Consider the following 15,193-nt stretch of genomic DNA (forward strand, 5'->3'; position numbering starts at 1 on the left):
GGCTTCATAATTCCCATGCTCCACGACGACGCACATTTACTTCTCTCTCTCTTTTTAGTTATTTTATTTCTTGTAATGGCCACTAACAAATTTAAATTTAGTTCAAACATTTTCTAGTCGGGCAGATAATCATAAATCCAACTTAAATCCGTACTAAATACAATTAATTTTAAAAATTACTGTCTAATTTTTAAGAAAAAACTAATACAAAATACATGAAAATAACATTTAATTATAAATTTTGACCGACTAACTAACAAATTAAAACAATCAAGTAATTATATAATTACATAAAAATATTTACACATCTAATTTAGGGATCTATCCATGTTGAATGATCTAATATACATACATATATATATTTTAAAAATTGAGTTTTATATTAACAAATTAATTAAAGTATAATAAATCAATAATAATTTTATCTAATATAAGTATTCATTGATTAAATAACAATTATTTATTAATCAAAGTTAATATATTTGATAATTCTTACCGTTTTGTCATTGTTCTTGCCCACAAGCATTTTTACAATTCGTATATGTAGTAGCTTGATTACATTTCTCGAGTTAACTCATTAAAAATTTAAAACCATTTGACTTTGTTTAAATATGTATATATATATATGCATTAAGATAGGAGCTTAAATTTACATATTCGGCTAACACAGCCGAGCTATAGGGGCAAGATTGAAATTTAATTATATGTCTTATATTAAATTATATTATATGGTATATGTTTTTGGTTCGTCGTTGACATGCCATGAGGGATGGTTTGATCTCTATCCCCAACCAAAGGCTGTCGTCTTTTCTCTTTTTCCTTTGCTTCAATCCAACGCTGCTCTAACTTTTTCTTTTTTATTTAATTAAAATAATCATTTTAAGATTTGGTGTATAAATTTGGTATTTTTCAAATTGTGTGTAATTTATTGTGAAATTAAAAATTTATGTGTGAAAAAGTCACATTTTAAAAAATATGTGGAGAAAAATGTCATTTTTCCTAAACACAATTCTATATATGGAGCAAAAAAGATTATTTATTTAGAATTGCCAATCTTCTACTCGAAGTGAAAAGATATTTGAGCATGCAAAATGAATTAAGGAATTAGAGAGTAATTCCTATAAAATTCAGTGTCCACAACAATTTTGTTTGTGACTCAAATATACATAACGATCCAAGCTAAACACGATAATATATAAAATAATAAATTAAATCTGATTTACAATTTATTTAAACCAAATTAAATATTTCTAATAGAAATTATAAATGATTAATGAAAATCATATACAGTTGTTGTATAAAATGTTCTTTTTCAAATTCCAATCAAATTAAAAAATTGGACATAAAACGGAATGCATTTACTTTTTAAGTATACAAAATTGACATTCGTAAAATAACTCGATAAAATTTTGAAATATCAAGCGCTGTGTCACATAATTTCACACTACGACGTTGGATTCAACAAGAACTTGTATTCGTAATATCTTAGGTTTATAATAAAACATTAACAAATGCAGAAACATTAATATGTCACAATCTAGGTAAGTAGTTAACGTTTCACACATTCACTAAAGTTCACGTTACACACACTCATTAAGGTTCATTAATAGTTATGATCCAATAAATTAATCTATTTAAATAATATCTATAAATTAAAAATGGAAGAAGAAAAAAAAGAAAAAAAAAACAGTGAAAAGGCATCGAGCAGTAAAAAAAAAAAAGAAGCCCAATGGGCATACAAAGCATTAAGTTGAACAATGAAGAAATAGCCCACAGGAAGAATGGGCCTCTCTATTGCTGATGTGTCACATATATTTGACGTGTCGTGTTTTGATTGGTTGAATCTACCGGTAGAGAGAGAGGAAGAGAAAACTGGATCTTAGCTTGTCTTCTCGTACCTTCCGATGCATCAGCAACTGCCACGTTCCTTTTTTCTTCTGCAGTATAAATTAAAATTTACACCCCAATTTCCTAATATATTCCACAACTAGCCCCGTACTTTTATTTTATAAAAATAAAAAATTAATCCACCACTAAAAATTTCTTCATCTCTAATCTAATCATTGGTTTGCATGATAGTGTGTTATGTACTCCTTTTGTCATTGTTCTGTCAAGGTATTTTTTTTGGATGTAGATGGCAAATTTAATATTTTAAAAGTGACGTTTTGTTAATGATACAAAGTAATTTAAATTATTTTAATATAAATGTTGTATGCTATGATTATAGTATTATTGAAATTTTAAAATATAAATACCAATGTTTACAGCATGGGAAATCACTTATCTTTAAGCTAATTAATGGCAATCAAAATCAAAGGTTATGGATGCAAAAGTTAATAAACTAAAGGGCCAATTTGCACTTTATATCACATTTTCTATCTGGATTTTGATTTTCGGGTGACTTCGTAGATTTCTAGAAAATCTATTTAAAATTTAATATTAACAATATAAATATCAGTATTTTCTCTCTCATCATCCATCCATCTCTCTCTTCAAAAGTTAAATGTGGACCGCGAACAAAGCTTTTCGTTCTGGTTCGTTGCCGCCTTCCACGTTCCTCATCCTTTATTCTCTGCTCTTCTCTCTCTCTCTCTCTGCATAAACCCTAACCCTAATTTGGTGCCGTTGCCTCCGTCTTATCTCTATCGCCTTCTTCTGGTTCGAATTCGAGTTTTCTTGCATTTTCTGCAGATCTTTAGATCCGTAAGATTTGGAATCCCACTTTCTCGATTCCTCCCATCTCTTAATTTTCTGTCGAGTTTTGAATTTTCTTCTCGTTTGTTTCATGTGAATAACCGTCTGAATTTCGATTTTTTCATGTGCAATTGTGAATTAGGTTGCTAAATCGATCGATTCGGGCTTGTTTTAGTCACTTACTCCAAAAATTTTTTTATAGAAAGTTTGAAATCGCCTGTTAGTTTTTTCTTTTCATTTCTCCGGTTCGGATTGGAACCAGAATACGATTTTTCGGGATTGGAAGATTTCAATTCGACTCGTTCGAATTCAGAGTTTCCAGATCTAACTTCGGTTTAGTCCCACCACTGTTTTCTTGAATGCTATCGCGTGATTGTGATCATTTCGAAGAACGTTTCTTTAATGGGAGAAGAAGCTGTTTGTTTGGAGATGCCAATGGAAGGAGTAATGACAGATGGGAATTCATCAATGAGCGAATTGAAGAGAGACCGTATATATCTTGCAGATGATATCGAAGCAGAGGAGTATCCGAACAAGAAACAAGTGAAAGAGGCTTCAAATGATGACATGAAATCTGAAATTTCGAATCCAGTGGCGTCTCCTGTTGAAAACAACTCCAGTTTTCACGACATCTCGAGCCAACCCGCGAAGCAGAGGAGCACCGGCGATCCGATGGAATGCGGCGAGGTTACTGCTACTTGTTCTGGTTCCGAAGATACGGCAAGTGATGAAGAACGCAGTGGAACCGGAATGGATAATTCGAGCGATGAATCGACGTCCAGTTTCGTGTTGGAGATTCCGAAACATCTTAGTTCAACGGGGATCACGAAAATTACATTTAAGCTCAAGAAACCCAAGGAGACGAAAGATCCTGCATGGGACAATGTTTCTTTACGTGGAACTCCTTCTATGGGAATGAAGACAGCGAAGAAGATTGCTTCTGGGAACTTCCCGTCTAATGTGAAGAAGCTATTATCGACGGGTATTCTCGAGGGAGCTCGTGTGAAGTATATTTCGAGCCCACCAGTGGTAAATTCCCACTTCCATGTGTAGATTATCTCCCTGCATTTAGATATTCTCATTTGTTATGGTAATTTGTAGGTGACTTCTGTTCTTATATAACTTTTAATGGTCATCAGAGAGAGCTTCAGGGGATGATCCACACTTGTGGATATTTGTGTGGATGTACAACGTGCAATTTCTCCAAAGTAAGTATGCTCTTACGGTTCCGTTTTGATTTTGTTTTTACGATTGACTTGTTCTGCATTTTAACTACTGGGTTTGCTTTGTTTCATTTTGAAGATTCTTAGTGCGTATGAGTTTGAGCAGCATGCTGGGGCAAAAACGAGACACCCGAATAACCACATTTTTTTGGAGAACGGAAGGCCAATCTATAACCTTATTCAAGAGCTGAAAACTGCACCACTCGATGTACTTTACGAGGTGATAAGGAATGTGGCTGGTTCTGCTCTAAATGAGAAGGGCTTTCAGACTTGGAAAGGTGATGGTCATTTCGGCTGATTTCTGCTGCATTGTTTTTTTAATCACTGTTAGCATTTGGAATTTTTTGGCATTGTAGTTTCTGAGAATTTTATGTTGCAAATATCGGAGAATATGACGCAAAACCGAAATGAATGGAAAAGAAGAATTCATGCGGCCGACCCCAAATAAACTTGGGATTAAGACGATGTTGTTGTTGTAGTTTCTGAGAATTTTATTGGGGCCAACATTGTTTTGTTTCCTGCAGAAAATTTCCAGAAGGGTAATAGCATGTCTGAATCTGACAGGAAGTATACCATGGAGCATCTAAACTCATATCATTCCATTACCAGGTATTAGTCACCGATTATGTTGGGGTTGGGGTTGGGGATCGCTATTCTAAAAAAATAGTGTTAGTTGCATTTGGACGCCACTTTTGCTTCAGCCTTTCTTCCTAGCAGTTGTTATAATATTCCTAGTTACCATAATATTTTGGCTAAAAGTGGTCACTGTGACGTTCATAGTTATCCTGGTCAATCACTTGATGAAAGTAAGGAGAGCAACTATTTTGTAGAGATGACAAGCATAAAGGACACCTTCGAAGGACAGATGCGAATTGTTAAGAAGTATGTGCCTGTCTTTTTTGTTTCAGGAGTGGATTACTTCATTACTTTACAGACAATGTAGTTAACTGGTATGGCCTTATTGCTTGGTTGATGAATTCCTAGGGTTCGCTCTCATAATCCTGGAACAGGCATGCGGCCGACCCCAAATAAACTTGGGATTAAGACGATGTTGTTGTTGTAGTTTCTGAGAATTTTATTGGGGCCAACATTGTTTTGTTTCCTGCAGAAAATTTCCAGAAGGGTAATAGCATGTCTGAATCTGACAGGAAGTATACCATGGAGCATCTAAACTCATATCATTCCATTACCAGGTATTAGTCACCGATTATGTTGGGGTTGGGGTTGGGGATCGCTATTCTAAAAAAATAGTGTTAGTTGCATTTGGACGCCACTTTTGCTTCAGCCTTTCTTCCTAGCAGTTGTTATAATATTCCTAGTTACCATAATATTTTGGCTAAAAGTGGTCACTGTGACGTTCATAGTTATCCTGGTCAATCACTTGATGAAAGTAAGGAGAGCAACTATTTTGTAGAGATGACAAGCATAAAGGACACCTTCGAAGGACAGATGCGAATTGTTAAGAAGTATGTGCCTGTCTTTTTTGTTTCAGGAGTGGATTACTTCATTACTTTACAGACAATGTAGTTAACTGGTATGGCCTTATTGCTTGGTTGATGAATTCCTAGGGTTCGCTCTCATAATCCTGGAACAGGCATGCAACATAAGAAGGTTACTGAAGGTGGCACTAGGAAGAGGTACCTTTCACTTTTTCTGTCACAAATTTTTGTTTCCATGTTTGCATTTCAATACGTGACATTAGTCGTATTTCTATAGGGACAATGATTTACACCGGTTGCTTTTTATGCCAAATGGACTGCCAGATGGAACTGAATTGGCTTACTATGTGAAAGGACAGGTTCGTTATCCCACATGTAGATTTCTTTTTTTCACTAGGAACTTTTGTTTGGATTTACTAATGATCACATTGTGTACAGAGACTACTTAAGGGCTACAAGCAGGGAGGCGGTATAGTATGTAGCTGCTGTGACAGAGAGGTAAAATGCTGAATGTGGTGTACATATATCAACATTGAGAGTTACGATAACCGGAGCATCCTTTTGTTAATACATTTTATACTTTCCGATAACAGATCAGTCCTTCTCAATTTGAAGCACATGCCGGAATGGCTGCTAGACGACAGCCGTGAGTTATCTAACAAAGATCTGATGTTTTGCTTTAATGTTGGAGTTTTATTTTAATTTTCTTTCTCATTTGCAGTTATCGTCATATCTACATCGCTTCTGGATTGTCATTGCATGATATAGCCATGTCATTGGCGAATGGACATGTCATTACCACTGGCGACAGTGATGACATGTGTGCTGTTTGTGGGGATGGTGGTGATTTGCTACTTTGCGCTGGATGTCCTCAAGCGTTTCATACAGGTAGGCATTTGCTACCAGTGGAGTATACTGCACTTTCTCATCTTTCTTATAGCATAAACAGGGTAGTTTGCACAAACACCCATTCTGTTCTTCCTAAATATGGAAATTGCTGAATAATTGATTTTGGAAATAGTTTTCAGAAGCACCCTTTTCATTGTTGTGTTTTCATTACCAACATTGTGTGGATCTGTTCTTTGTTTGTTTCCTCGATTTTTTATGCTTAGTGTTATTTCTGCTGCAGCGTGTTTGAAATTTCAGTCTAAGCCTGAAGGAACTTGGTACTGTTCAAGCTGCAATGATAGACCTGTATCCAGTAAAATGGTCACAACTGCTGATCCTTCAAGTAATTCTAAACCAATAGTTATAAGATTGACACGAGTCGTGAAAGCCCCAGAAAGTGAAATCGGCGGTTGTGTGTTCTGCAGGTTGGTTGTCATATTCTTTTTTCCCAATGCATGCTTATCTGTGAATGTTGTCAAATGTACGATACCATCCAATTCTTAGAGGGTCTTAAATACTTCAATGGTATGTTAGAATATCATGTGAAATCTACTCTTTTGGCGAGCACATTTAAAATAAATTCTTTAACAATGTGGATTTGCGTTCCTTGGGGTTTTTAAACATATTAGAGAAATTCTAATGCTGTAATATTTTTAGCTACTTAAGATGCTGTAGTCTTTTAATATTTGAGGTTTTCCTTTCTTCTCGCTTTCACTCTTGATAGGTCCCATGATTTTAGCGCTGGGAAATTTGACGATCGAACTGTTATTCTTTGTGACCAGGTACACGTTTTTTTTCCTCACCTCCTTAATTTAATGTTTCCTTTTTACGAATTTTTTCTTGTCTTAACATTACTTTCTTCTTTTGCTTTGAAGTGTGAGAAAGAGTACCATGTCGGTTGTTTGAGAGAAAATGGGCTTTGCGATTTAAAAGTAAGTGTGGTTAGGTTCTCCATTTACTCTATGTTGATGAGGTTTGTTAAGCTTTCTCAACCACTTCCCTGAACATTGTTTTAGGAAATTCCACAAGACAAATGGTTCTGTTGTGGAGACTGCAGCAGAATCTATATGGCTCTGCAGAGTTCTGTTTCCTGTGGAGTACAAACTATTCCTGCTCAGTTGTCAGACACAATTAGAAAAAAACATAGAGAAAAAGGAGCAGCATTTGTAGACAATGGGGATAATGTGCAATGGAGAATTCTTAGTGGAAAAAGTCGAAATCAAGAGCATCTACCCTTGCTCTCACGCGCTGCTGCTATTTTCAGGGTAGGTCTTGATGATTTTGATCTCTTCTTACATAATGTTATAGACATTTAATCCTGGTCTCTCTCTCTCTATATATATATCAGATAGCCGTCTTGCTTGTAAAAATCCTCTGTTTTGCATCCTTACAGCAAAATTTACCCCCACTTGACTCTTACCTGTCAAAATTTCCAGGAGTGTTTTGATCCTATTGTTGCAAAGTCAGGTCGTGATCTCATTCCTGTCATGGTCTACGGGTAAGCGACAATGCACTACAAAGCAGCAAACCGGATATGGTCCTATTTATCATTCTCGAGAAAGAACAAGGTGTGGGCAAATGTTTTATATCAGCCTATTAATGCTCCCTCGATATGTTTCAGGAGAAATATATCTGGACAAGAGTTTGGAGGAATGTACTGTGTGGTTCTGATGGTGAAGTATGTTTATATTGTCATTGTACTCTTTGTTAATAATATCCCCTTATACGTTTGCTAATCCTTTTTCTTTTGTGATCCAATATTCAGTTCTCTTGTTGTGTCGGCCGCTCTGCTTAGAATATTTGGAAGACAAGTTGCCGAACTTCCTCTTGTCGCTACGAGTCGACAGTACCAGGGAAAGGTAAGCACGCGTCTCTATTAGCATCCCATTTCTCGGGTTTCGTCCTTCCTTTTGCATGTAAGCAATACGTTTCTTTTTTTTAAAAATGGTTCAACAGGGATATTTTCAAGGGTTGTTTGCATGCATAGAGAGTCTACTCTGTTCTCTGGATGTTCAAAAACTTGTTCTCCCGGCCGCTGAAGAAGCGGAGACTATATGGACGAACAAGTTTGGCTTTACAAAGATGACAGAACAGCAAGTAAGTTAAACTTAGTGATAAGGATGGGTTTAGAAATGAATGCCAGGAAGAAGCATGTTGTAACACTTGTGTTTTTTGTTCGTGTAAACGAGCAGTTGCAGAAGCACCAAAGAGAAGTCCAGTTTACAGTCTTCAATGGAACATTGATGCTGGAGAAGACCGTACCGCCCACTGCATCCCCCTGACTTTGGATTCGAAGCTGCTGAATTTTTGTTGCTAGCCGAATCTCGTCATTCGTGCCTTGGTTTGTTCTGTAAGTAGTTTTTCTTTCCCCCCCTCAGTTGTGTAAGAAGAAGTTCATCATCAGTGTGAAGTGGTTGTTGATTAGTTGCCTTCTTCCGCCATTAGTATTTCCTGGATGTGACAAAGAGATAGGCACCACCCATACATATATAGGATCAATTAGAATGTTCATGTGACTTCAAATTTTTTTTTTGTTTGCATATCAAGGTTTATAAGGCTGGATAATTTAAATGTTTAATTTTAAAATTTATTTGTGGTAATAACCGATATTTGAATGCCACACTTGGACTTTCGGCTCGGGTAAATCGGGTTTAACCGAATTGACCCGAATAAGCAGATTTCGAATAACCGATTAATTTCGGTGAACTGGATAAACCTCCTAAGTCCTACCTCCTTCCACTCGACATTGTACTGCGTCTTGTTCAGCCTCCTGCTCCTGCACCATCATCTGCAAATCTTGAGCCCCCTCTTTCTCTCTCGTTTGAGTTCTTTGTGGCAGGTTTTCCCTTGTCGTACTAGGTTTCTTTAGGAGTCACTATTTCGGTTATTAACCGAATAATCGAATCGAACCAAATAAGATATAACTATATCCGAATCGAATCCGACATAAAAACCAAACGGTTATGATTTCTTTAAACCTTAGAAAACCGAAACCGAATCTAATTAAAAAATAAAATTGAAGCAAATCGAAATTTATATACAAAACCGAATGATAAGAGCGGGTGAGTTTTCTCAATCTATGAGCAAAACACATAACATGCATTTATTTTTATTGCAATAAAATTTCATGAACATGAGGAGGATTGGGGACGGGGAAAGCGTGGGGGTGCGACCTCAGCTACGACTACGTCAAGATCAATGCTGAGTACACCACGTAGAAACCTTATTTTTGGACTTTGTTGGACTACGAGATCGGATATTGGGTAACCCTTCCACCTTGTCATGTCTCTCCTCCGGCCCACCAGTGTAGATATCCAAACTCAAAGTTGAATGCCTGGTTGGTTCTCATTACACAAATATCGCAAAGAGCATCTCATTTGACGACAAAGTAGGAGGGTTTCAGACAACCTTTGCAACACACAAACCACACCTAAGTCCGAATCCGAAATATTCAGAAGAAAAGACCAACTCCGACACCGCATTCCACAACGCGAAGAAGAGTATTGCAGAAAAGGAAAAAGGGTGTACTCTCTCTCAGTCTCAGATGGCCTCGGCTGCCACAGAGTAAAGTACCTTGGTGGGGTTAGCCCGGAGGAAAATGCCGCCGCAATATATGTCTGGATTATTACTGACGTGAAACTTGTCTCGGCTACTACTCTGTTTCCGAGATGACTGCTTCTTGTCCTTTCCACCACGAGACGAGGAGGAAGGAGAATGACCGCTTCCTTTCTGCCCTTTCCTTACGGTCTTCTTGTGGTTAGATTTCTGATGATGATGTTTCTTGCGGCCGACTCTCGTGTGAGACTCTATGGAAGGAGGAGGGTCATACACATCTTCCGCCCACGACACTCTCATCTTCCTTGCCGACAATCCGTACTTCTCCCGACTGCCTTTCATGGCCGGGATGACAATCATTTGTGCCTGTTTTCATAAAACAAAACAAAACATGGGACCGACATAGATAAGCAGATTAAAGACGAGATGCCAGTTGCCACCCAATTCAGACACGGAATCTGAGGACGAAAACAACGTTCGTCAGAAGTATATTTAAGAAAGTTGAGAGGTAAGCTTACAGTCTCGGAGAATATTCGCTGCAATGCAGCCGAAAAGTCCTCGTCTTCCTCATCCGAAGACTTGGCAGATAAACAACCGGAAACAGATTTGCAGGTTTCATACGCTTCACTCACAGTTTCGTGTATATTACCGGTATCATCCCCATCGGATTCCTGAGAATCTTCAGAGCTGGAAAAGGAAGGACCAAGCTTCGAGCCATCAGAGCAATTCGTGGGGCTCAAATTAGGGTTTTCAAAGTGGGTATTTGCGTCTCTGGGGTCCGGTTTGCCAAAAACAGAGATCATATCCAATTGAGGGCAAAGATCTTCAGAGCAGAAGTCACTGCAATGAACAAATTCCAGTAATAAGCATGTAAGAAGACGATCATGAATCGTACGGACAAAAAAAGAAACAGAATTGACATGGAAAACAATAAAGAACAAAGGCAGCATCAAGAAATCGTCTGCTTGATCGAAATTACACCATGAAAGAACATAATCTATGTGGTAAAAAATAACAGATGAGACGAGATTGCTTGTAATCACGAAAACATGAAGCCAGAAGATTCCTAGAACGGAAATTTTCATCTACATACCTTTGTAGGATTCAAATCGAATGCCCAACAAGTCAAGAGAACCGATAATCGACAACAGACTATACGTCCGACGATTCGATTAAGATCACGTATTTCTACTTCGATGACAGAATCGAGCTGAACAAAGGTCACCAGAACAACCCAAAGATCAAGGAAAAACGAACGATTCGAGAATAACCTGAAAAGGTTAACTAAGATTACCACGCCAATCACTCTTCTGAAGAGGTTTCAGACGATGAGAACACAAACCAGAATGATAAAAGGTCAACGAAGGAATCAAATCAAGGAGGAGGAGCTTAAAGGGCACCCAAGGCATTATATCTATGCTCTTCGAAACCCTATACCCAAAAAGAAACGAAGAACCCTAATCTTAAAAATCCGATCAGACAGACGCAAGATCTCATAAATCGAGCCGAAAAAACAGAGAGAAAGAAGAGTTTCGGACAACAAAGATTTAAAGAACCCTAGAATCGTATCACGCAATCAAAACGAACACATCGTAGAAAATCGGGCATGACCAGCTAGAGAAGCTAAAACAGCGACAAGAGAACAACGAAGAAGATGAGGAAAGGGAAGAATTGATGACAATACGCCTGTACATACACACATATATATAAAGAGAGAGAAGGAATTAGAAAGTCAACAGGATCAAGGGCGAGAGGCGTTGGCTGTTTTACTTAGACCGAATCACAGACGTACACGTGTCAAGCGCATTATATGGATAATGTTTTCTTTTTTGGGCTCGAAAAAGTATTATTTTGTAATATGGGCCGTATATCAGGCCCATACAACTCGGTGGCTCATACGGCGTCGTTTCACATACTTGTTCAGTCGAGCATATTATAAGAACCTTTAATGGTTATGATTTTTGTATAAAATTATCTTCGGTTGGTTTATATCGAATCTAATTCAGTGATGGCCTTCGGATAAAAAAAACGCCAATCTAATTAAATCCACTGCAAGCCCGAATTAAAATCCAATTTCTTACTCTTACCAGGTCCGAGTCACTGATTCCTGTCCATTCCGTTATTTCATATGCCCAATTCATCAATACCCAGAAGAACGGAGAAACGATCACACCAAAAGAAAAACCACCTAAGAGCTCGTGAATTTGGTTACAGCCTTCGTCCCTTCCGATACGGCGTGTTTCGCGAGCTCACCTGGCAAGACCAATCTCACGGCGGTTTGGATCTCCCTAGACGTAATCGTCGGCTTTTTGTTGTACCTCGCGAGACGCGATGCCTCCTGAGCGAGCTTCTCGAATATGTCGTTGATGAAACTGTTCATGATCCCCATGGCCTTGCTTGAGATCCCGATGTCTGGATGTACCTGCTTCAGCACTTTGAAGATGTAGATCTTGTATGTCTCCGTGCTCTTCTTCGCCTTCTTCTTCCTCTTCTCGCTCCCACCTTCCTTCGTTATCTTCTTCTCCGCCGGCTTCTTCTCTGCCTTCGGCGCCATTGACGACTCCTTTGGTGATCTCAAAAAGTCAGAGAGGAGGAGAGAGAAAATCGGCGACAAATCAAAGAGGCACGATTTCTTATATAGAGAGTTGGGATGGTCTCTGATTAGTTAGATCAGCATTCACGCGGATCGATGACGTGGAGATTTTTCCGGATTCGGACACGACTTTTCGCATAATGTTGGGCTCAATACGTTCTGATGGGCTTTTAGAGCGGGCGAAGCAAAGCTTTCTCGTTTCGAATGTTTATAACCCAAGCTTTCCAATGGTAGTATTTGACAAATTAATGGTATAATAATAATAATAATAATAACAAAGAAGATAAACAATTATAATAACGAGATATTTAAATGGTTGAAGAAACGAGAGGATTATTTAAGGCAATCAATCGCATAAAATTTTAACAAACCGGAGAACAATGTCAAAAGGGCAGCAAAACCATAATATCATGTAATCTTTTTTTTTCTCTGTTCATGATCATTCATCCACTGAAGATCTTTATACGAACCTCCATGAAAAAAACCGATGCACTGAAGCAGAAAGAGATATTTCTCTTCCCTTGGGCTGAAACTGAAGCGAACGGGCAAACACAGTGTCGAGCTTTTTTCGTGCCGGAAATCCTCCCCGTCAATGCTGAATCGCCATGCTTGCAGAACCTTAGACCCTGCTCGGTTCCAACAAAACATGATCCGAGTTAGTGGCTCTAAGTTCTTGTCGTGCAGAGAAAAGGAAATCCATTGAACCGAAAATGGAGTTAAAAGAGATAAAAACCAACAAGAACACGGTTTTGTTTGCAATTTTCTTTTTGCTCGAGAATATTAATACAAAAGATCAACACCCATATGAGAATCTAGAGATTTCAACATATCTAGAAATTATCAGACAACACTTACCGGTTTTCTGTCTGCCCAAGAACTAATATAACAAACCGATAAAAGAAACCATCGGATGATGACTGGTCGCCCTATAAGTCTGACTAATCATATATCGAGTAGTATTTGTAAGAACTACTCGTATTAATGGCTAGATTCAGAATAATATGGATTGATCATGTTGCAAACATGAGCTATTGTGATGTGACGTTTGAACAAAACACGAAAGGAACCCCATATACAGTACACAGACCATGAAAGGGCAAGAAGATTCAAAGACATCATCATATGAAGGCAAACACACATGATATCAAATAGACTGAAGAACCACATTGGTCATATGAAAGATAATAGATCATGATGATAAGGAAACCTATGAATCAAAACAAGTGATGATCATCACATTTATGATCCGGTAAGATCGCAACTACAATTACTTTGCAATAAAAAACCACACTTTCGCATAAGGAAATGACGAGAAGAAACACTTTTTCCAATTTGCCCTACGGTGCTTGAATGCGAATTTAACAACGGAATAGCCCAAATGACTGATCAGCCTTGACCCTGATCTTGGAAGGTGCATTAACAGCATACAGAACCGGAATCCAGGATGTTATATAACGTATTAGCTATCTTTCTCATTCATCTTCTACATGTAATTTGACCAAACACTACAGTTTCCCAACAACTGATCGATCCAGACAAGATCACAAAAATCATGAACCGGTTGCAAACTAGATCACAAAAATGGTGAACACAGACGCAGACCCAGTTCCCAATTTCCCAAAAGGGCACGTTTTCATCAAAGTACAGAGGTTCAATAGTGAGTTACATGCATCAAGAACTAGCCTACTAAATCGAAATGAATCACTTTGGGTAAGAAAACGACCTTCGAGAACCGGCGTTGATGTTCCGGTGAAGAATCCGACCACGAGCAGAATCTCCGCCATCGATCAGTTCTCTGAGCCCTAAATTCTCCACCTTCTCCTCCTCCTCCTCTTCCTCCTTCTCTTTCACCTCCTTCTTCTCCTTCTCCACACGTCGATTCGGTAACCTCACCGGCAACCTCTCGAAGTAGTTCCCGTAGATATACTCAGGCGTGTATCCGTTCTCCTCGTCGAACAGCATGATATGCCCGTGCCATTCCCAGACACGATAATCACTGTCCTCATCTTCGTGAAACCCTACACAGATGTGGTGATCGTTGACTGTCACCGCCTGACCCGAATTGGGTTTAAGAGAATCGCTCCGACCCGACACGATAATCCGGATCAGCTCCTTCTCGAGCCTGGCCTCTTCTCGGGCGAGCTTGCTCTGATAATCTCCGGAATACTCGCCGTCGCTGTCGTCGGAGAGGTTGTCGGATTTGAAGAGGAGGTCTTCTAGGGATTGAGAGAGAAAAGGGGAATTGGGAGGACGGATTTGGAGGCGACCAAGTAGGGTCTGGATGAGGAGATTGTCAATGTTACTGTTTCCATTGAAGGAGCTCATGGTTTAGCTCGTTATCGTCGTCGTCGTCTTCTATCTTGGGACTGGGGTTTTAGGGATAATAGGTCAAGGGTTTTTGTTCGGGTTCTTCACTCAAATGACCCAGATGGGTCGCATGAATTTCACATGTACACCAGAAAAAATATAACACATTTTTTTCTCCGTAAAAAGACGAAATTACCCTTAATGAATCACGATATTTATCCGTTCGAAAACAACTTCGTTATTACGACTTCGTAATTAATTCTAAATATAGTTACAAAAAGGTGGCAAAAAAAATCATACCTCTTATTTTAGTTGTATATCAGTTATATGTTAGTCGCAAAAAGGTCGTAAAAAATAAAACGAAAAGGGTATTTTGGACTTTTTCACCCGAAAAGTGGGTTAAAATTGAAAAAAAAAATTTTTTTTTTTGGAAGTGGTGTACCCTGAAATTGGTGTGAAACAAGTAGGTTATTTGGGTAATTTTCCCTTTTTGT

The 15,193-nt window shown here is 38.3% G+C and overlaps 4 protein-coding genes across 6 annotated transcripts; 1 reads left to right on the top strand and 3 right to left on the bottom strand.

Moving 5' to 3' along the window:
* The first annotated feature begins 2,495 nt into the window (after window positions 1-2,495).
* LOC104806575 lies at window positions 2,496-8,809 on the top strand. Of its 3 annotated transcripts, none has more exons than XM_019201712.1 (20): window positions 2,496-3,723; window positions 3,834-3,902; window positions 3,997-4,195; window positions 4,442-4,526; window positions 4,698-4,799; window positions 4,902-4,927; window positions 5,512-5,554; window positions 5,634-5,715; window positions 5,795-5,854; window positions 5,950-6,002; window positions 6,078-6,244; window positions 6,486-6,669; window positions 6,969-7,026; window positions 7,120-7,176; window positions 7,261-7,509; window positions 7,681-7,742; window positions 7,866-7,922; window positions 8,010-8,103; window positions 8,201-8,341; window positions 8,437-8,809. In XM_019201712.1, exons 1-20 carry the CDS (start codon window positions 3,097-3,099, stop codon window positions 8,524-8,526), a joined length of 2,505 nt encoding a protein of 834 aa, XP_019057257.1. In that variant the 5' UTR covers window positions 2,496-3,096; the 3' UTR covers window positions 8,527-8,809. The 3 variants fall into 3 exon arrangements, with proteins under 3 accessions (XP_019057257.1, XP_010529847.1, XP_010529846.1); XM_010531545.1 differs by lacking the exon at window positions 4,902-4,927 and having other exon boundaries at window positions 2,496-2,703; window positions 3,200-3,723; window positions 5,486-5,554; XM_010531544.1 differs by lacking the exon at window positions 4,902-4,927 and having other exon boundaries at window positions 5,486-5,554.
* A 515-nt stretch (window positions 8,810-9,324) lies between these two features.
* Window positions 9,325-11,477, bottom strand: LOC104806576. The gene is made up of 3 exons (XM_010531546.2): window positions 10,893-11,477; window positions 10,318-10,639; window positions 9,325-10,165 (listed from the first exon to the last, which is right to left on the bottom strand). The coding sequence occupies exons 2-3, from the start codon at window positions 10,600-10,602 to the stop codon at window positions 9,785-9,787; spliced, it is 666 nt and encodes a 221-aa protein (XP_010529848.1). The 5' UTR covers window positions 10,603-10,639; window positions 10,893-11,477; the 3' UTR covers window positions 9,325-9,784.
* Window positions 11,478-11,890: 413 nt separating this feature from the next.
* LOC104806577 (histone H2B.9-like) lies at window positions 11,891-12,413 on the bottom strand. Its single transcript, XM_010531548.2, has one exon. The coding sequence runs from the start codon at window positions 12,351-12,353 to the stop codon at window positions 11,988-11,990; it is 366 nt and encodes a 121-aa protein (XP_010529850.1). The 5' UTR covers window positions 12,354-12,413; the 3' UTR covers window positions 11,891-11,987.
* A 292-nt stretch (window positions 12,414-12,705) lies between these two features.
* Window positions 12,706-14,821, bottom strand: LOC104806580. The gene is made up of 2 exons (XM_010531551.2): window positions 14,116-14,821; window positions 12,706-13,018 (listed from the first exon to the last, which is right to left on the bottom strand). Exons 1-2 carry the CDS (start codon window positions 14,715-14,717, stop codon window positions 13,012-13,014), a joined length of 609 nt encoding a protein of 202 aa, XP_010529853.1. The 5' UTR covers window positions 14,718-14,821; the 3' UTR covers window positions 12,706-13,011.
* Window positions 14,822-15,193: the final 372 nt, after the last annotated feature.

The sequence above is a fragment of the Tarenaya hassleriana genome, unplaced genomic scaffold (genome assembly GCF_000463585.1).
Source record: "Tarenaya hassleriana unplaced genomic scaffold, ASM46358v1 Cleome12, whole genome shotgun sequence".
In the NCBI taxonomy this organism is placed as follows: domain Eukaryota; kingdom Viridiplantae; phylum Streptophyta; class Magnoliopsida; order Brassicales; family Cleomaceae; genus Tarenaya; species Tarenaya hassleriana.

What these genes read in the sequence shown, in the direction of transcription:
- LOC104806575 (XM_019201712.1), top strand. Translation starts at nt 3,097, where the DNA reads ATGGGAGAAGAAGCTGTTTGTTTGGAGATGCCAATGGAAGGAGTAATG. An exon ending in ATATTTCGAGCCCACCAGTG is followed by an intron (nt 3,724 to 3,833) that starts GTAAATTCCCAC and finishes AATGGTCATCAG; the next exon opens with AGAGAGCTTCAGGGGATGAT. An exon ending in GGGCTTTCAGACTTGGAAAG is followed by an intron (nt 4,196 to 4,441) that starts GTGATGGTCATT and finishes TGTTTCCTGCAG; the next exon opens with AAAATTTCCAGAAGGGTAAT.
- LOC104806576 (XM_010531546.2), bottom strand. Translation starts at nt 10,602, where the DNA reads ATGATCTCTGTTTTTGGCAAACCGGACCCCAGAGACGCAAATACCCAC. An exon ending in AGCGAATATTCTCCGAGACT is followed by an intron (nt 10,166 to 10,317) that starts GTAAGCTTACCT and finishes TTATGAAAACAG; the next exon opens with GCACAAATGATTGTCATCCC.
- LOC104806577 (XM_010531548.2), bottom strand. Translation starts at nt 12,353, where the DNA reads ATGGCGCCGAAGGCAGAGAAGAAGCCGGCGGAGAAGAAGATAACGAAG.
- LOC104806580 (XM_010531551.2), bottom strand. Translation starts at nt 14,717, where the DNA reads ATGAGCTCCTTCAATGGAAACAGTAACATTGACAATCTCCTCATCCAG.